This window comes from Aptenodytes patagonicus, chromosome 1 (genome assembly GCF_965638725.1).
Source record: "Aptenodytes patagonicus chromosome 1, bAptPat1.pri.cur, whole genome shotgun sequence".
NCBI classification, from domain to species: domain Eukaryota; kingdom Metazoa; phylum Chordata; class Aves; order Sphenisciformes; family Spheniscidae; genus Aptenodytes; species Aptenodytes patagonicus.
Genome location: NC_134949.1, coordinates 114156702 through 114177430, shown reverse-complemented (window position 1 = coordinate 114177430; position 20729 = coordinate 114156702). Strand labels below are relative to the sequence as shown.

At 40.2% G+C, this 20729-nt stretch overlaps 1 protein-coding gene and 1 pseudogene across 7 annotated transcripts; both read right to left on the bottom strand.

Annotated features, from left to right (window-relative positions):
• LOC143159253 (multidrug resistance-associated protein 1-like) overlaps positions 1-7857 on the bottom strand; it is a 36747-nt pseudogene extending 28890 nt beyond the window's left edge.
• A 1980-nt stretch (positions 7858-9837) lies between these two features.
• RBM11 (RNA binding motif protein 11) lies at positions 9838-19877 on the bottom strand. Of its 7 annotated transcripts, none has more exons than XM_076352056.1 (6): positions 19727-19788; positions 17315-17827; positions 15432-15594; positions 13859-13937; positions 13005-13098; positions 9838-11058 (listed from the first exon to the last, which is right to left on the bottom strand). In XM_076352056.1, exons 3-6 carry the CDS (start codon positions 15562-15564, stop codon positions 10726-10728), a joined length of 639 nt encoding a protein of 212 aa, XP_076208171.1. In that variant the 5' UTR covers positions 15565-15594; positions 17315-17827; positions 19727-19788; the 3' UTR covers positions 9838-10725. The 7 variants fall into 7 exon arrangements, with proteins under 7 accessions (XP_076208171.1, XP_076208181.1, XP_076208200.1 ...); XM_076352066.1 differs by having other exon boundaries at positions 17315-17676; positions 19727-19787; XM_076352085.1 differs by lacking the exon at positions 19727-19788 and adding an exon at positions 18987-19379 and having other exon boundaries at positions 17315-17676.
• Between the last annotated feature and the right edge of the window lie 852 nt (positions 19878-20729).

Below are 20729 nucleotides of genomic sequence, written 5' to 3'. Positions count from 1 at the left end.
TCTACATATATCTCCAATATTATGTCTGTACAGGTGGCTTGCAAAAGTATGTAATTTCAGGATTAGAGCCTTATAATAGAAATGCTGCTGAAATTCCAAATTACTATAAATAAATAACCATCAAAATACAAAGTCAATCTCTTAGCCTGTCACCAGCGTATAGCATCCTGGGTTTTGATCATGCTGGTAAGCATATTATCTTTTAACACTGTTTATTTTAGTTTTTGTTTTGAAAGAAAAGTAGAAGAATACTTGATAACCTTGTACATCAGGCCAACAACTGCAGTCTTGACTTTGACTGCAGTAAGCATGTTGTTACGCTGGTATAACTGATGGAGAAGAGTTTGTGAGAGAACTACAAAAAACAGGGCAATAGCATAGCCATATCCACTCCTATATGAGCTAGGATGATTTTCACGGACCATTATCATTGCTCTGAAAATGAAGGAAAATAAATTTTAAATTCTGTGCATTGTCAACAACGGACAATAAAAAGTTCAATAAACGGACACACTGGCAACTTGTTTGATTAAGTCCATTTTGGATCCAGATACGGTGGAAGGTCACAAAGAAATACGATGTTAAAAAAAGGCAGGTCATATCTGTGTTTTCCAATTTGTTAGCTTAGAAACAGTTCTCAAATACTATTCTAGACATGAATGTGCTATTGCTGACTTCACTGACAATGGAGTACAAATAAAGAATGGCATAAAAGAAAAAAAGAAAAAAAATTAGACATTTGTACTTAGAAAGGTTGCAACTACCAACCATGAAAGTGAGAGAGAAAAAAAACCTAGAGGAAAATTCTTAAATTTGTGTTAGTAAAAGGTTATCTTAAATAACCAGCAACTGTGATGTTTTCAAACAGATTTGATGGTTAACAATTTTGTTCAGGATTACACTGATTCAAGGTATAGTTTGGAGGTTAACAATAATTCTGTTCATTAACTCTTTCCTTTATAAACACACAGGTATTTGATAAATTCTTAACACCTCTGTGGTAAGCACAATTTCTAAAAACCACTTCCATCAACCCCATGGTACAAACAACATAACAACAGTCATTGCAGTTTTCCATTAAATGCTGAAGCTGTAGATATTATTATATATATTTAAGTGTTTTTTTTAAAAACAGAGATGGAAAAAATATTGACAAAAAAGCAGGAAAGTTAAATATCTTGGTACTCCATTTTTCTTAACATTTGATTTTATATTTAAGTATATTAAATACAATATTGTGGAATTGAACTTCTACCAGTTTTGTCTCAGTCCTTTGGCTAAGAAATTCCTGATCTCTTTGAGTTTTTCCTCATTAGATCATTTTCAGATAATCACTGGGGCCAGGGGGGGATAAAATCTTTACACATCTAAGCTGTTGCTTAGTTTGGTTTCGATATTGGTAACGCTTTAGCTTTATTATTACTGTTACTCTCTGAACATTAAGTGAAACACATTAAGAACTTACTTCATTATTTGTGGACTCATGAAAGCCAGAATGTCAGCTGTAACTTTCAGAAATGCAACTTTAATCAATAAAAATTTAAATGTTTGCCATAATGGCAAAATCAAAGATGGTTTATGGAAACTTGTTTTCTTAAATAGCACTCTTCTGATGTAAGAAGCCTCCAAGATTACAAAAATATGTACAGAATTCAGAGAAAAAATTATTTTTGAACTTCACCCACATTTACAAATGTAAAATATGTAATATTAGAGTGTCCATCTAAAGCCATCACTGTACTTATGATCTGAAAAAACACATTTCCTACAGTTAGAAGAAAAGCTTTGGGGTAAGAAATGAAGTCTGGTTTTATTTAGCCTGCCTAGTAGTCTTTCAGGAAAAGATAAATATTATTTCTACTGTTGCCCCAATCATCCACAAATATAACTAGAAAGTAATTTAATCCTCAAATGATTATCACAGGTCAAAAAACCTGTATCAGAAAAACAGAGGTAAGCCTCAACATAAATGCATTATCATTTATAGCAGGCTTACAGTAACTTTATATTTAAGGTTGAATAACCCTTCTATTTTTTCACAATATTTTCAGTTGTCCAGTAACTATTTTTTTCAGTTTGAATTTAGCTCAAACAATTGCAAATATTCTTACAACAGCTCAAAAAAAAAGTTAGCCTTTCTTAATTATCACAGTGATGAAGGACAGGATATTTTTTACAGATTACTTGAATAATAAAAACAGTATCTGAATTAAAAATTATCCTTATTGAAAAATACTTTTGAATGCTTTGGTAGAAAGGGTTTTATTGTGTGGAATTTGGTGTAGAAAGGGTTTCTATTTGGTAGAAAGGGTTTTGGTGTTTGGATCAGTGGAAGAAAGGGCAAATCTACAAATAGATAAGGAAAATCAGACTGAAGAGATGCAGTAAAGTCAGACTCTGCAGGAGCCCTCTTCTCAGTAAGTCATTAAAAAACAAAAGCTACACTTACTGGACTTACAGGTTAGGTCCTCTCTCCTGTGAACTTCCTAACATTAGAGAGCTCCTAGTGCACTTTAACTACAACAACAAAATAATAACTGTGACGGAAACTTTCAAGGATTTACATGAAAATTACACAGGATAACTCAAGCAAAAAACCCAAAATATCTGTAAAACTCAGTATTGTTAAAATTAAAGAAAACTGAAGCCTGTTTTGTGTGTTCTGTAAGCCAGAGCGTCTACTGATAAGCAAGCTGGTAACAGACTTCTCTACCTAACCTGAAATACAGATGCAAAGATAAGACACCGGGAAACAGACAAGTTCAGAGAGAATTAGTCAGACAGTTTTGACAAAGATGATAATTAATCACTGAAGTAAAAGTCACGGTAGATTCTGTATCACTTGAAGTGTTAAAATGTCACTGGATACCTTTCTAAGAGATAAGTTTGAACTTAAAGGATCCAGAAAAATCCTATAGCCACACTAGAGATCACTGATCACAACACTGAGTGGCCTTCGCGATCTACAAAATATAGACTGTTCAATAAACAACAAGAATAACAAATCATCTCCACCTTCTAGACTCCTTAAATTTAGAAAAGGATATTGCCTATTGTCAGAATTATAACTACCGTTAATCCTGTGGTAGACTTTTCGATTTCTTTTCTCCATTGCTTTTCAAAGTTAGGACACACACTGTACGGTGAATCACTTTCATTCAGTTCAAACAGGTCATCCCTCTCCAATGGCTTCTTATAGCCTATAGATATTAGTCTGAAAGAAAGCAATGAATTTAGATAGCATGAAATACAGCAGACAAAATAAGCAGAACTACTAACTCAAAAAGTTAATGATATCACTTAGTGTATATAAATAAACTCTATCATCAAAATAATGTATGCAATCCTATAAAGGCTACAGACTAAATAGTGGAGCACGCTTATGCTCACTTTAAATACACTGAAATTCACCTGAAGTAAGAAGAGCCCAAGCAGATTGTCACACCTGAACAGCAAATTCTGAGGAACCTTTGTACCTCAGAATCTGTCTACATTTCTGATCCTGTATTTCTTTATTGGAAAATACACTATTTCATAAACAAATGTGTGTAGCATCATTACCCACTTACTCTTGTGATTTGGAATGAAATACCTTTTCTGTCATAGGATTGCATTATGTTGCGACTCATCTTTAACCAAGGTAACAACCTTAAACTACTGGGTTTCAGCACAAGTACAATAGAAGCTTCCTTACAGTAGATCTTCAGCTGTTAAAATTCTGTTTTAACAAAGTGCTTTTACCCACTTAAGTGTCAACACAACCTAAAATTGGTCTTAAAATGGCAAAATAGGGCTGATGAATACACTGAACCTACAGGAACTCTGTTTGAAAGAACAATAGATGATTTGGAATTTTTGATGAACATGTCAGATTTATGACAACTCAAAGCAAACCATGCCACGCCATTTCTGAGGTGGGGAAAATGCGGAAGGATTAATGTTGACAATGTTCTGTAACTTAAAGGAAGTCCCAAACATCTAGGAATCAACCAGAGACGCACGTATAGACACTGGAGTGTGTGTCCTGTCAGTGGCAGCTCTAATGCTTTCAAACCGGTGGGGATTTCCCTCCCCGAGAGCTGCAACACAACTGCAGTGTCTGTCTTCTCTAGTGAGCACTTCCAGTGTATCATTCCTGTTCCAGTCAATGCCAGCGCTGGGCTCGGGCCTAATGTGTGTGCCATTGTGCTTATCACAGGACAGAAAATAAGACTTAGAAACACTTTTTTTGAGGTTGTAAAATTCCGTGGGGGTGGACCTCATTATCCCCAAGGGCCACCCAAACATTTACTGAAGCTGTAACATTAGTACAAAATGAATTTACCTTACGCTTGATAAGTTAAGGCAAAAATAACACAGCTTCTCACTAAGAGCGCCAGCTTTTGAGACAGATGAGGCAAGCAGACCAATTGGTACTTGAGTGGGAACTGTTGTTTAAGAATTCTGCATAACTCATCTCAGTGCTAAACTCACTGCTGCCAGAGGATAAACAGATTTACCAAATGCCCTTCACACTGTAATCTCCAGATTGCCTGAATTCTAAAGAAACATAATATAGCATTATGGGTGTATTATATAACAGTTAATTCGAGACTTCCTCATTTAGATTGCAAGCACTTAAGGCAAGTATGTATTAGCCATAACTTACTGTCTTTGCTTGTGACTGGAAAGAGGAAACATATCTCACGTTCAGAATATTAGTTTAATCGCATCCAGTTAGTTATTTCATAGCTAAACAAGTTCTTACTGAGTAGAACTGAAATCTTTTTTTCCCCTCCTTCATTAAACATTGTGGAATTGGTTAAAAAATACAAAGGACAGCCTAGCTTGAACATTTGGGTAAACATTGTTACATAATGAACAAATAAATGTCATATGAAGTGCTGCACTCAGTATACTACATAACTTTCTAGAAAAACTGAAAATTTGTATTTATGGTATAGAATGTAAGGACTGGCAAAAACAACAGCTACTCTGAAACTGATGGTGAGGGCCAGAGTTCAACCGAATACTCTGAATCCTTGAAACAATCTGATTGCTTTCTCTCAGCTTATTAATAGCAAATACCATTTTCAGTTTTTCCTTAAAATTATTAATATTCAATAAAGCAAGAAACAGTTATAATACTCTTAAGATGTTTTTTCTCACTTTTAGATTTTTGAGGTGTATATGTCTGACTCAAATGATTTTTAAAGAAGAAAAAAAAATGTGAAAAATTAGTAATGGTCACAAGACATAACACATGAAATTGTTTGAAATAACATCCAAAATATTAAGTGACAGGAAGCTGCACGACTTGATATAGTTGAGCTTTCAGTTCCTATTTTTGAGTAGAAAATGTCCCAAGAAGTGGAGGGACGTTATTGGTGTTTATGAGCAGGTGATCTACAGTAATAACATGCGGCTTGCCATAAAAGAGGGAAGAAAATAAGCATGAAATTGGCTACTTGGAAAATACCTTAAATGTACTACTAAGTATTTGTCCCTGGAGATCTAGCAAATTGTTGTATCACTACATGGAGTATAAAGTAAACCTTATTTTAATTTTTGTTTATTGCCAAACTTTACACAGACAGATAATAAATAAAAAAGGATAGCCTAATTTGGTTTTTTATATCCCGTTGTCTAGTAATATTGTCTATTGTGACAGGAACATTGTGCTTAGTTATCAAAATATTAATGTTTTAAATAATGCCATTAGGTAACATATAAAATGACTATTACTACGTATAAACACTACTCCACAAAATATTTGAATATAATCTCTAAAAGTTGTAAACTTTGATTTTTGTACAAAAAGCTAACAGCAATCTCAGGCTCAAGGTCAAGCTAGAACGATGGTGTGGGATGTAAGTGCATGCTCTGTAATTCTGTGAGCATCAATGAACATCAACAAGCAGTTTAGTAAATTCTCACCTGCTAAACCAGGAATATGTTAATTAACTGAAGAAAAACATTTTCTTCAGCACTGCGTTTCTGTTTAAAAAAAGCAAAAAGGAAAAGTAGCAATGTAACTTGAAAGCCTGAAGAAAAAGTTGGGGTTTTTTCTTTTACCAAACACGTAGTTCTTAGGAGCTATTTAATTCTGAGCTATAATAGGGTCTACATTTACACTTCTTTGTCTGCTACCTTCTCCCACAGATACGCTCTAACACGAGGTATGAAGAATGAGAGATCTAAAGTCTCGTGACTTACTAGAACAACTTAACTTGCTGTAAGAGGATATTAACCACCACCTTAGCTTGATGTTACACTGTTTACACATACCCTAGAGTATGACCACACCAACAGTAAAGCATAGGAGTTGGACTCAATGACCCTTATAGGTCCCTTCCGACTTGAGATATTCTATGTCCAATACAAGCAAACCTTCCTTAAATCTTTGACAGTTAAAATCCTGCGGGGTTTTTTTCCCCCATTTGAAAACCTAGCTATTGGAAGTTATCAACTGCTAATACCTAAAGAACAGCAAACTCCTTTCAGCCCTTAAAAGATGAAGTACTACTAATGTGTGCTGTACACATGAAGGAGGAGAAGAATATGAGGCTTCTGCCCTGCTGCCAATTCCGCAAATCATTGGAGATAAGCGTAACAGAGGCAAACAAAGATGAACTCTCCCATACTTCTTGAGGAACGTGTATCCACACCCAAGAACGACTTCAGCACACCTAGGTAGTAAATTCTGTCCCTCGGTAATTACCATCCTAAAATAATTTCTAAGAAAAGATGCAGTTACAGTTCTTTTCGGTAGGTGGTATAAAAAACCCAGCTATCAAAAATGTATGCTGCGGGTGCTCTGAGATCCCGTATCTTTTCCACAAGCTTTCCTGTACTTCAGCGCAAGCCGCCGGCTCCCTCCGGGGGCAGCAGGCAGGCCCTGGCGGGGAGGTACCCCGCCCTCAGCCCCGTCAATAACGCCTCCTCCCCGCTCGGCCCCCCGCGCCGCGTCACCTTCTTGCCGGTGGGACTCGGGTTCTCGTAGAAGCCGCCCTGCTCCCCGCCACGGCTCCCTCCCCTCCCGGGGCGGCCGCTCCGAAGGGCCTCCCCGAGCAGCCGGCGGAGACCGCCCCGCGCGCGAAGGGAGAGGCGTTGGAGGCGGCCGTCGGAGGAGGAGGTGCGGGCTGGGGCGAGGCGCGGGGAGGGCGGCGCTGCCTCAGCCTTCCCCGCAGTTTGGATCCGGCGAGGCCCGTCCAGCTCCCCAGCCCCACCGGGCCGGAGCGGAGGCTCCTGGTGGCCCTGCCACGCCGGCCGGGCCGTACGGCGCCGTACCCCCACGGCCGCAGAGCTTGTAGTGAAAGGCGCTTTGTGCCCTAAAACGCGACCTGCGGCCGCCGAGGGCACGGTCTGCCTCTGATACTTGTCTCGGTGGTGTCATTTAATGACGGGCCCGGTGCCTGTTGTGCTAGCGGGCAGCATTCAAGTGAAATCGAGAGGGCGGGAGAGGGAACGGCATGTGGTGGTGTACGCACACAGTAGCTGACCAGTGTTGTAATGGTGACTAAACGTATAAAACCACTTTTTTCTTTTACGAGCTCTTAGCTGGATGTGTGCCAGAAGATCTTTAGCGCATCAGAAGACGACAAAGGGCGACAGTACTTTGAGAGTTGGCCTATAGCGTGAGGTACTTCGTGAGACCAGCCCTGTCTCCCACTTAGAGCAGAGCACTGCAGCGCCGTTACTGCCGAACAGATGCAACTTAAAACACTTTCGGATAAAACTTAGAAAGCACATGCTTGCTGTTGACAGAACTACTCCATCTGGGACTGGCAGCTGAAACTCCGGCCTGTCTCTGGAACCAGGCTGCTGCAGCACTGGGAACTCCGGCAGATTGCATACCAGATAAGTTTTGATGTTCATTACTTCTCAATACTTTATAGTTTTGCTTTTTGGAGGCTTCATACAGTTTGCTCACTAGTATTTAGATGTAAAGGTAGGTAAGAAGGAAGCTATAGTAGCAATTTCCATTGCTGTGTTTTTTTCCTGAACATAAACTTTTTCCAAAAGTTAATAAAATCTTGATTTTACTCTGTAGTTAATATGGCACCTCCCCTTTGACTCTTGTTGACCTGGCACAATGCCACCTTAAATGAGAATGCATCACTGACTGCAGTGATACTGATATGTCCAAAGTTTGGGAGATTGTAACGGAAATAACTATGCACTGCATTCCATATAATAAAATACAGAGAAACAAGTCTAAATGCAAGACCTATGTGACAGCAGAGAAAGCAAGGTCTTGTGGCCAGCCAGTAGCATGGGAAGTGAAAGACCAGGGCAAAATAACAATAATTTAGAATCAGAACTAACATAGAAAACATTCATTTCATGTTCATAAAGAATTTTTAAAAGTGACTAAAACAGATAGGGGTTGAAGAAATATTTGGTCAAAGCCAAACTCAAGTATTTTTTTTCTATTTCCAGTATTTTATTTCCTAAACATGGTGACAATGTAATTAAAATATCAACAGGGCCCTGACTAAAGTGATGTCTTAGCTTAACAGATGTACAAAAGAAATTTAGTTATGGCTAAAGTAATTTTAGCACATTGCCACATGCCCAGTTTTTCTTCTTTTAACACACTGACGAGTTTTAGGTAAGCGGATATTGAGAGGTGTTAAAATCCGTACCTCCCTCAGGAAAAGACTGGGGAGAAAGAAGGTAAGAAAAATTATTACTTTAGAAGAACTGTATTGATATTTTATCAGCCATATGCAATATGATCCTCCTTGGCGTTCCTTTTGTAGAGTATAATTGCGTAGAACAGATTATCTTGCCTAGCCGCTGGAGAAGTCTGGTAAGGACCCATTAGCATAGACCTGACTAAGCTTCTCTTTCTGTAGGCTAACTCTGGTTTGGGCATCCATCTGTTTTCTCTTTTGTCTGACGAACTTCACTTCTAACTTAAGCTAATGTTAACATATTCTTCCTCTACTTGATTATATTTAAATTTCTTTAGCATAGGGAACAGGTTTAAAGAAATCCAGTGTATTTGACTTGTTAACTTTGTCCATTATTGTGGCAACTTTTGTGATCAATGACTTACTGGTATAATGTCAGCAGTATCTTCCAACAGAAGTTAGATTACATCTACATAGCTTAGTCCTAAAGTTACTGGTGGGGAAAAAAAAGTTACTGGGGGCAAGTGTTTGTGTGGAAGGGTAGAGGGAAAAAGGGAAGGGGATTGGGCGGACTTAGCAAGTTTCTTAAAACGTAAGGCATAAATCTCATTTAAGGCACAAACCTTTGTTACATAAGTTCTTTCTAGAGAAGGTTGAATTCAGTTGCTAATGACACTTCAAGGGTGCCATACTGTGGCGTTATAGCAATGCCTCTTAGCCTAAAGAACTAATTCCCTTGGAAGTTAAAAGCAGTGTCTCGAGAAAGTAATTTTATTAGCTGTGATTTATCTTATCAGAAAAAAAATAAATCTTTGCAAGCTAAACATTCTTCCACTTCTGAAACTCATTTGGGCTTGTAGAATACATCACCTTTAAACCAGTAAACTTGGATATTCTTTCTCAATACCGGGGTAAGGATGAAAAGTATTCCTTTCAAGCAACCCAACGTTATAACCAAGAGAACTGAGTTTAATAAAACCAAAATCCTTTTTTACTGTCAGGTTCAATTTGAAGCCTACATCTAGTCTGAACAGAAGACTTAACTTTAGGCAATATTAAATAGCTGAAAATTAAGTGTTTTGCTTTCTTGTATAATAGGATCTTAAAAGTGTTTCACCTGTACTTGGTATTGTGTAAGACAATACCTCTGTATCTGTCTATAGGCTGTTGGTGGCAGTTGTGAAGGACAGAAAATAGGTCATTTGACTACTTCAATTCATCACGATATGAGATAGTTTATTCTTCCTCTGCTAAACAAGGGAAAAACTTTTCTTCTTAAGAGGTAGTACTAACTCCACTGACTCATGCTTTTGTGCTATCAGTTAGATGAGATACTCATTAAATTTTTCATCCATTTGTTACAATGAACATTTAGATTCTCAAATAAGCAAATAAAACACTAGAGAGTAACTTTACAGAAAGATGCATATATATGCATGTAGTTCTAGTCAGTACATAACTGCAGCCATAAAGTACATACATTCGAGTATTGATACATATGTAAGTCTTGTAGTTAGTGCAAATGCCCATATTTGACCTCAAATTTACTACTGGAAAAAAACAGTTCTAATAACCATACAAGGTGATCCTAACTGAAGGTAACAACAGAGCTAAATCAGAAAAGAGAAAAAGTTATAGGTGTTGATACTTCAGTGATGAGCACATCTCTGATGTGACGCTTAGAATTTCTAGCCCGCTCACTTCTTCAGAAAATTCTTACACCATTCACAAAAATACATTCCATAAGTGATGGAAGTGATACATATGCTTCATGAGTGGCTGAAGTTACATATTTTCATAAAGCTTCTATATTAGTGAAATAATAGCCTTCCATGATTCTTGGGGGGGGGGAGGAGGAGGAACCAACTAGGTTTTTTCTTTTATTAGAAAAACTTTATCTTCTTAAATGTTTCCTATACTCTAGTACTTTCCTCTTTAAATAGGTTGAGATTAAATAAAGTATCAGTATACTTTATGCATAACACATTTCAAATATAATATGAATCTTGAGCATTCCTTTTTTAATAAAGTGCAAAGATGAAAGATTAGATTTCTCTCAAATAAAAATAGCAAATAATAAAAAAAAGATGAATCCAGTTACACAGTATTAATGTGTCTTTTTCTTGGCTTTACGCTTCTTGAATTTTCGGTCACGCTCTCTTTGTCTCATTTTTTCATCCTCAATACTAGTGTCACTGTCACAACTTTGCTGTTGTCTCTTTCTTTTAGAGGTGCTTTCATCCACCTGGTGCACTTCACAGTCACTTGAATGTGGCAGGGCCAATTCAAAAGAACTCTGTGCAGACTTAAAATTGGCAGCTTGATTCTGATAGGGAGAAAAGGATAAATTTGAAGGCAGTGATGGAGTCATCTGATAGTAAGGAAATTGTTGACCCATTGGACTCTGTACTGTGTACTGCTGTGCTAAAAAATGGTTCATCTAGAGAAACAGAAACTTGAGTTGTTAACACTGTAAAGAGGAAGTTCTGAAGAGTTTAATTTTGCATGCATTATGGCTTATACAGTGAAAATACTGATAAATTATAAAATAACGCAGAACATTTGAGAATAAAGCTTATATATTTTATTACATCAGCTAGTATAATTGGAAAAAGTAGACGATTTCTTCATGGCAAAGTTAGAACAGAGACATAATCTGATTTAAGATTAAACTGCCAGTTAGTCTTGTGTAAGGTAATTGAACATGGCATTCCTTTCATTTCTTCATCTATGTATTTTATACACATTTGTAACTGCAGTGCCTATTGTTAATGTAAAGACATGCAATTTTTTTTTAACCTGGTTTAACTAATTTTGAAGTTAATGTGGAACAAGGCGCTCCAACGAGGTATAGTGAATCCATAGATCAAAGCACTTGGAACAACACAGTAAGTGCCCAGCTTATTGCTACAGTCCCTAAAGTATCCCAAGAGTCCCTCTCATACAAAACGCACAGCCCAAATACAGAAGTAGAATTACAAAGGTCAGAAAAGAGCGGCTTTCTACTGGCAGTAACCAAGTTTTCTGGCAGTAACCAGAAAAATGATGGGGAGCATATCTGAGTATGTTATATGTGCTGGCAGAGTCCAAGCGAGTAACCTGCCTGGCTCACCCAAATAAAGGTGAGGCAGATGTGTGAAGGCATACATGTGACGAGATCACTTCCTGCTGAAGCTGCAGCAAACTATCATTGGAGACATACTGCAATACCATCCCTTTTAGCAAGCAGAAAATGGGATGAAGTTGGTTGTGTGTGCTGGTCTGCCGAGTTTGGTCTCGGTGTTTATGTACTGCATTGTTACTGAGGAGTGGGTTCATCGGCGAGCACAGCGTGGGAGATGTGGTACACTCCCAAGCCTTCCAACCACAGTGGAGGGGATGGGAAAGCGTGTGCAGGCACCAGCTCTTCTGAGGGCACGGCCTGGGAAGAGGGGAGGCAGGCCACCACATCTGTGCAAACAGGGAACCTCTCCATTTTCCTGCTCAGATTGCAGCTAGCTAATCTACCCAGACTTCGCTTCTACAGTTACAAAGGGCTGGCCATTCCCCAGTCAGACAGGGTGGCAGCAGTACTGTCCGGAGTTGGTACCTCACATTAAATGTTGGGTTTCTTCAGTCCTGCTGATCCATACTCGTCAGATTCAGAAGCTCCATGATGTGTTTGGTGAGTAGGGTTTGGCCCACAGGTCTGAAGGGAGCTGAAGAGACTACTTCCCTTGCCTTGTGGAGTATCTCAAACAAAAGAGATTAGGACAAGAATGGCCCGGTGCGCCAGAGTCTCTTAGAGGGGAAGTGGAATACGGGTTGTCGCTATCTACTGCTGTGAAAGTAAATCATGAATGTGAGAACTGCAGGGGCGTGTAAAGGTTCAGGCCAGAAACCCTCAAACTGTTGTTGCCCTAACCTGGGCAGTGGTGATTTGCTGGGCGACTTTTAGGTTTGGTTTTAGGACATTTCAAACTTCTGCTGGGCATTTCTGAATTGAGTAGAAGAGCTAAGAGGTTCCCTGACTGAATTAGCTGTATATGAAGAAGCTATTGCTCGCATGGCTGTAATTTTACTAGGTTAGCTTGTTTCACCAAGGGGATTTGATTTGGAACGCAGTACGCAGTACGGGAGAGAGCTCCATCTCTAGACTGACATTTTTAGCCTCCCTAAGCTATATACCTTTAAGACATTCCTGCAGTAAGAAAACAGTTTAGTTTGGTAGATCCCCTGTTATTATAGTACCCTTAAGTGCTAAAATAAATAGACCTAATACCATCAAAGTTAGCAGCCTAAACCACATTTTGAGACATTAAACAAGCACTGTTGTTTGCAGAAATGCAGAATACATTTGACTTCATAAAAAAGCTCCCAAATTTTTAACTTCTAACACAAACTCACCATCTTTTGAAAGCCTGAGTATTCATGAGGTAAACTACTGTTCATTGGAAAAGGAGTAACAGGAAATGGAGGATTTCCATAAGGCTCTTGATACCTAGGGAAAAACAAGGAAATGTACAAAGACTAGACATCCACCACATATTGCTTACCAGAGTGCTGAGATTAACTTATTAATATCCAAGAGGAGAACTGAGGTATTAACAACTGGACTTCCATGAAAAAAAATGATAAAACAAGGAAAATACACCCAAAGGCTCAATTAATGAGTAATCCTCACATGTACTTAAGTACAGACACAAAAGGGTTCTGGATTTCACCATGGGAGTTTAGCTTCCACAGAGAGTTCTGTCACATTTGTAAATGAAAATGTTGAAACATTGAAAAATACTGAATCTGGGGTGTTCAGGCTTCCATTATAACAGGTTTATACCTGTTTATACCTGTGCATTCCTATGTGCATGACAGCTGCTTGTACATACACACACAAAAAATACAGATATAAACTCAGTGGGGTTTAAAAAGATTATCTCCATTGTCAGATTTTTCCCCCCCCTAACAACTGCAAACATTGTTAGTACAAACACCATATTTCAGTATTTTCTTGTGGTCCTGTATCTTGCAGAAACAAATAAAGAATGGAAAATTCAAGCTAACTGAACTTCCGCCAAGCTAAACAACCAAACATTAAAATTAACCACAGCCCATTGCAAGTCATCAGTAAGGATGCAATTAAAGCATGCAACAGCTGTTTTAATGAAAAGCCTAAAGACTGCTCTACTGCATTAACTAATTTTCTTAATAAGATTTTTTTAAAATTATAATCATACAGTTCATTCACAGGTGATTTTTGTTACCTATATGAAGGTGAATATAAGTCAATATAGTTCTCAAAACCATGCGTAGGGCTGTTTAGTTCTGATGAGTGAGAACTCCCTGTAAATAAGACAAGAGCATAATGACTATTCAGTTACAACTATTCAATTAACAAGTTAAAAACACAGAACGTGTTGTGTCATCTGTAGTGTGCTAGCATATCTAAGGTAGTATATAAAGGTAAGGTGCCATTTTATGGCAGATAATCTATAGCATCATTTTACTGCTTAAAAATGTTCATTTATCATTTATTCACTTACAGAAGCTGTCGTGGTTTAACTTCAGTTGGCAACTAAGCACCACCCAGCCGCTCACTCACTCCCCCCCACCCGGTGGGATGGGGGAGAGAATTGGGAGAGCACAAGTGAGAAAAACTCATGGGTTGAGATAAAAACAGTTTAATAATTGAAATAAAATAATAGTAATAATGTAAGAATAACAACAACAATAATACTACTACACAAAACAAGTGATGCACAGTGCAATTGCTCACCACCTGCTGACCGATGCCCAGCCAGTCCCCGAGCAGCGGCCCCCCCCGGCCAGCTTCCCCCAGTTTATGTACTGAGCGTGACATCACATGGTATGGAATGTCCCTTTGGCCAGTTTGGCTGTGCCCCCTCCCAGCTTCTTGTGCACCTCCAGCCTTCTCAGTCGGTAGAGCATGGAAAACTAAAAAGTCGGTGGCTAGTGTAAGCATTACCTAGCAACAACTAAAACATGGGTGCGTTATCAACTTTGTTCTCATCCTAAATCCAAAACACAGCACTGTACCAGCTACAGTGGTAATTAATTTCCAGGAAGGTAATTAACTCTGTCCCTGCCAAAACCAGGACAGAAGCATAAATCAAGGCTGTTGAAGTAATCAAGAACAGAATAATTCCCATTCAGTTACAGACACGGGAGATTGCTTCTGATTTTAGGAACCTCAACCATTCTACTTAAACCCAGCAACTGCTCTGTACAGCCTTTGAAGTAAGGAGTGGCACAGTGCATAGTGGGAACACAAGTCCTTAATGTTTGGGTTGCAAATGCTGCCTGATCATTAGCTTTCTAGAAGGTTTCTTTTCATAAACATAAAATGAAGAATGTGACTCTGATTTGACTATGTTCTTCGAACTACAATCCCTTCCACTGAAAACAACAGCTCTGATAACTCTCTGGCTTTAGTATAAAAACTATCAACAGCTTGATAGTTGCTGCACTTACTGAATCAACTTTACCTGCCAGACTGCAAGTTAAAGTCACATCCTGATTCCTAAATATAATCTGGTGTGAAAATCTGTGTTGCTATGTTCTCCATGCGGTGTGGTCTGAGCTGGCTTGCAAGTTATGCTGTTCTAAGCCAACATATTATATTCTCCTAGTAAACAAAAAATACTGAATCCTTCCCTATGCAAAAGCCACAAGAAGTTTTTGTTTAAAAAAAAAAAAAGGACTGTAATTTGTTTCAGCTATAAATCATCATCTTTGTAAAAGACTGTAGGATTCAAAAAGTCATTAAAAAAAAATTATAAAGTCTTAAAGGTTAATCATTGAGACTACTAAACGTACCAAACCGATACTGCACTTTAATTGGTCTTCCATACAAACGGATTCCATTCAGCAGAGCTATTGCATAAGGCACTGATTCTTTGTGCTTAAAGCAGACAAATCCAAAAGACTTAGGTTTTCCTTCTTTGTCCATACAAATCGTCACTTTGGTTAATGGTCCAGCCTGAAAGAAATTTGTATTATTTTCTCACAGAAATTAAGAGAGATTGAAACTTCATTCTGTTTTGAATATTTCATGATGATGTATATTTTGCCATAGTCAGAAACAGTGTAAGTTTCTCAGTATAAGAATCTCTACTTAATTTTGAAAATCTCTCTCCACATTCCCCAAGCTCAAATTCTGAGTCTTCTACAAACGAAAATCAGCTCTGCAAATGTTAAAAGGGAACCAAGCATCAGCCCATGGGTCAGATAATCAGATTTTGGGATTATTTTTCAAATATGATGATGATAGCTGCTGCAAGGGGAAAGACTAATTTACTGACTCCATAGCAAAAGTTACCTTATGCGTGTACAGCTGCTAGTACAATTATTGCAGAGGCTTTTTGCACAGCTAACATAACTAAGCAAATTGATAATATCAGCTATGTAAAAGTGACCTACTCCATTAATATGCTTCTATTTTACTCTTGCTTAAATTCCTAAAATGGGCAGCATCAACACTGTGGGAAAGCAAACCCGAATGGAGAGTAGTGCTTCTGGAACCACCACAAAACAGTTTTCTGTACTGCCTAACCCTCATCACAACTGCATGGCAAGGAATCAAGAGACCCTATCATCTCATCAGACATAACATACCATTTCTGCCCTCCCCGCCCCCCCCTCCCAAAAAACCCCCCCAAACCACACCCTTTGGCTGAAATATCTTCATTGAGAAGTTCCACCTCTGCCTACATGTACCATTTTAATCCTTGCATAGTACTTCTAGAACCAAATTAAAGCAGTAATATTCCATAAATACTGGCTCTACTTTCAATGAAACTGTCATTTTCATAATAGATATCGAAGATGATGAATTTTCTCTGCACAAGACGGAATCAGTGTATTAGTCACCAAATTAACAGTTTCTTATCAAACAAACTATGCGTCTGTATGGCTGATTTAGCAGAGTGAAAAGAAGTGGCCAACAGCAGTCTCCTGCCACAGCTCAGGAGCATTAAGGATGCAACAACTTAACTTTAGGAGGATGTAATATCCAGATGAGCAATGAAGTGAACATAAGTTACAAAAAAATCCATCAGTAAAAAAAAAAAATTACTGAATGTCTAAATCACTGTAGATGATGGAGAATTCATTGTTCTGAACCAAAAAATAGCACTCATCGGTAGAACCGGCTTCCACTACTACTGCTGATGCAATATGTACTTTTCAGTAAAAGTCGCTCAGAAGTCATCTATAGCTTCAGGCAAACGCAAGTTAACTCGTAACAGCTTTACAGCAATTAAACTGCATAAACAGTTAAACATTCCAAATAAACACACGGCATATGCTCGGATGAAGAAAATAAGCCATAGGGAGTAATCTACTTTATTATTCTGCATTTTCAACGATTACTGTCAAACAATAAATCTGCAGTTTGTCTGCTGTGAGCATTCAGAGTGATGTGAAGCCATCTCCCTTATTATACCCTCCATGTTGTCAGAGTGAAGACATTAAAGATTGTCATCTGTGATAATAATGTCGGATTGCTGTATGCTTTTGCCAGCTGTGTATAAACTAATCTTCAATTAAGTAAGATGCTTTTGCTGAAAAATGAAACACCCCCACCCCCCAGCTCTGGTGAAAAGGGAAGTCATATAGACAAACACAAAGGATCAAAAATAATGTACCATTTATTATTATTGGTGCAGAGGGTGATCAGGCTATACAGCAATGGATACTACCTAGGTTGTCCTGTGCAGGGAATCTTCAAAATGTTGATCTTGTCTTTCCAAATATCTTGAAGTTTGCTGGGTTTTTTTTTTGTTTGTTTTGGAGGGTTTTTTGTTTTTGTTTGGGGTTTTGGGGTCTGTTTGTTTGTTTGTTTTTACAGAAGGGCATTCAGGAAGCTTCTGAACACATTTATTTTTGCTCGAGTTGGCTCCTTAAGGCATTTTTGTTGTTGCTCTGCACTACACTGCAGTTTTTAAAAAAACTACGTATCTTCAGATTATTATTGGCCTAACGAGGAGGATCTGGTTCTTCAAGAACTAGAAGCAACGAACTCAAGTCCTTTGCAGATCAGTCTTTCAAATATGTAGTCTTCCTGTTCATAAATAAAAATATTCATAGTTTAGAAGTAGTAATGGATACTTGCTTGTTATCTGATGGGGGAAAAGCGAGAGGTCAGGAGTGCATCTTTAGGACTATGCCACAGCAGGAATATTGAACTGTATACTTTCCAAGAAAGGACGATACTGCAATGAGAAGCATATGCTGTTGCAGCAAAGACAGAGAAACCTGAGTGAGAACATGATGAAGAGAAGGAAAAGCTAAGTAGGTGTTATTGGGGTGACCTAAAGACCCAGATAGAAGTCTGCAGTTGGATGACTGCTGCAGATTATGCAGAAGCGTCATGCAAAACTGCATTCTGAGAGCATCCGCTTATTTTTATCACTTTTGTACCAGAATTTGTATGGTATTACTCATGTCCCCTGGTAAGATAAGCTTGCTTAACCTAACATTTACAGTTAAACAGCAGACTACTGTTTAGTATTGGAAACAGGTAGGAATACTGCATAGAAAATAAGGAAAAAAAAAGAAAAGAAGAAGAAACAACTCTTTCTTAGCTAATTTTAGGGAAAAGTTAAAAACTGAAAGTTAGAAAGAAATGGGAACAGCTAAAAACCCAAAGGGCTAGAATATACCAAACAAAAAGGCCTTTCAGTGCAAATGGGGTAGCACGCTGAGGTCTTACCTAGTTAACAAGACAAATATCAGATTAATCGGTGGAATAAAACCGGTGAGTAGAAATAGTTCTGATTAGCAAATGAAATAGCAAGAGAACAGATGATTCTGCCCACCTCTTTTTTTGCACTCTTTATTTTGTAAACTCACCAGAAGGAAGCAAGGTTCATTCTGAGACTGGGGGAAATTAGTGGATTGGTAGAAGCAAGTTTATCACCATACCATCAGCTAAACTGTCCAGTCAGAGTCTGGGACCTTTTAGCTTGACAGAGGCTGACTGGATCACACCAGGAGGAAAAAAAACCAAAACCACAAAACAAACACACCACAAACAAATTCAGGAAAAGCCCATAATCAGCAACTACTGTCAATGCATCTTGAAATTTGATGCTCGCATTAGTGATACAATGCTCCCTGCTCTCCATATTCTCCCCCTCTTTTCCTTACTACTTTGAGGTTAAGAAGCCTGGCTTAGCCAGAGATGCTGTCCATATGAAATCAAAACTGAAGCCAAGTCAGTGTCTTTAACATTTTCTGTCTTCGCCGTTTTCTTTCCTCCTGGGCATACCTTATTTCCAAAGAAAGAGAATTAAGCTCAGGTTTGAAACAGGTCCAGCTATTATTTTCCCACCACCTCCCTGAAAACCCCACCAATGGAATTTTTAATACCTTCTCAAGCACCAAAACATAAACCATTTTGATATGAAGGTCATTTGTAGGTGAAAGTCCAGAGCCCCACCTGCAGCTCCTTCCTATTGCCTCTCGCACTGTTAACAGTTTCAACCTTGCTCGATGCACCTTCAGGTTTTAGACTGGTTTTTCTTAAGCAACTTATTGATCAAAAAATTCTTGCTCAGAATGTATTAAAGAAAGCGTAAAAAGATTTTTTCCTTGGGGATTTTAAAGACATCTTTAAATTACTTAACTTCCTGACTACCGTGGGGCCCATCGGTGGCACCAAAACTTGCACGGCCGGGAGGAGACAAAACCGAGGGAGGGGAGACGGGCGGGACAGGGACCGCTCCCGTCCGCAGCGCCGAGGGTGACGGGGCAGCAGCGGCAGTCGCCAGCAGGCGGAATACGAGAAGGGCTCCGGCTCCCGCCCCCGCGGACGGCCGCGCACTGTGGCCTGCGGGCAGCCGGCTCCGGCCGCCGCACCCCGCGGCGCGCTGCCGGCAGGCCCCGGCCCCGGCCCCGGCCCCGGCCGGCCGGCGGCTTCGCGCTTTCCGGCCGCTCGCAGCGCTTCGCTCCTGCGGCGGAGGCTGCCGCGGCCGCTCCCCAGCCCAGAGCGCCGGGGCCTCGTCTCGCCCCTGCCCGGCCCCGGGGACAACACGGCCGCCGCGCCCGGCTGGGGCCCGCCGAGGCCTCCGCCCTGCGGCCCCGTCCCGCCCCTGGGGCCCGCCCTCCACCTGCAGGAAGAGCTCGTAGAGGATCTCCTCCCGCACGCGGCTCTCCAGGTTGCCCACGAACAGCGTCCGGTCCGCCTCCTCGGACCGCCCCGGCGAGGACATGGCGGCGCCGCCACCGCCGCCGCGTACCACCGAGGGAGGAGATGGGGCAAGCGCCGCCGCTGCCGTAAAGCGTTGCGCGGCGGGGCGCGTTGCTAGGGAGCGGGCTCGGTGTCCTAGCAACGCGGGCGGGCGGGCTGCCGGAGGGCTTCGTGTGAGGGGAGGAGCGTCGCGCAGAGGCGGGGGCGCCGAGCTGTGAGGGGACAGGGGAGGCAACGCAACGCAACGCAAGGCAACGCAACGCAAGGCAACGCAACGCGGTGGGCGTAGGTCTCGCTGGAGGCGTTATCGTAGCTGCGGCAAGGCCTACGTTTTGTTTAATAGCGTTTTTGAGAGACGCTGAGCGTGCGGCGAGTTGGTGCCAGGCGGGGCAGGCGCTCGCTAGTGCCGTTATTCTGTGGGGAGCTTCAACGCGTTAAGAGGCGTCTTATTTTTTTCTTTTCTGCGTTTCCCCTGCTGACCGGAGGAAGAGATCATTATTGTCAGACCTGCCAGTGGAAGCGTGTATTGTACAGAAAGGTGGCCTCGGGAAGAAGCGTGTGTGTGCCCCTGGAGTGTTTCCTTCTCGTCTGCGTGAAACTGCAAGCGAAGGGAAGAGCTGGGAGAAAAGGGCATGACCACACGAGAACAGACCTGTTCTCGCCTTGTTCTCCCCTTGCCAGCCTGTGGAGCAGGTGGATGCTGCAGCTGCTGGAGTAGGGCCGAGTGACAAAGACTTCAAAAGCCTTTAAAGCCCTCAAGTGTTCTAGTCGTCAGTATGATAAAGCGTTGTGATAGTTACTAATAGAATACACAGGTAAAGTGTCGGATGTTGTACGTCTTTCAAGATTCAAAAAGAACTGGAATATGATTGCTGTCTTTAAAGCTGAAGTTATGCCCGCATTATAACCCACTGTCGCGTGGT

Coding starts and splice junctions, on each gene's coding strand:
- RBM11 (XM_076352028.1), bottom strand. CDS start 19,828: ATGTCCTCGCCGGGGCGGTCCGAGGAGGCGGACCGGACGCTGTTCGTG. Junction 13,938..15,431: donor TAAAGTGCAGTATCGGTTTG/GTACGTTTAGTA, acceptor TCTTATTTACAG/GGAGTTCTCACTCATCAGAA. Junction 13,099..13,858: donor TTATATTCACCTTCATATAG/GTAACAAAAATC, acceptor GTTTTTCCCTAG/GTATCAAGAGCCTTATGGAA.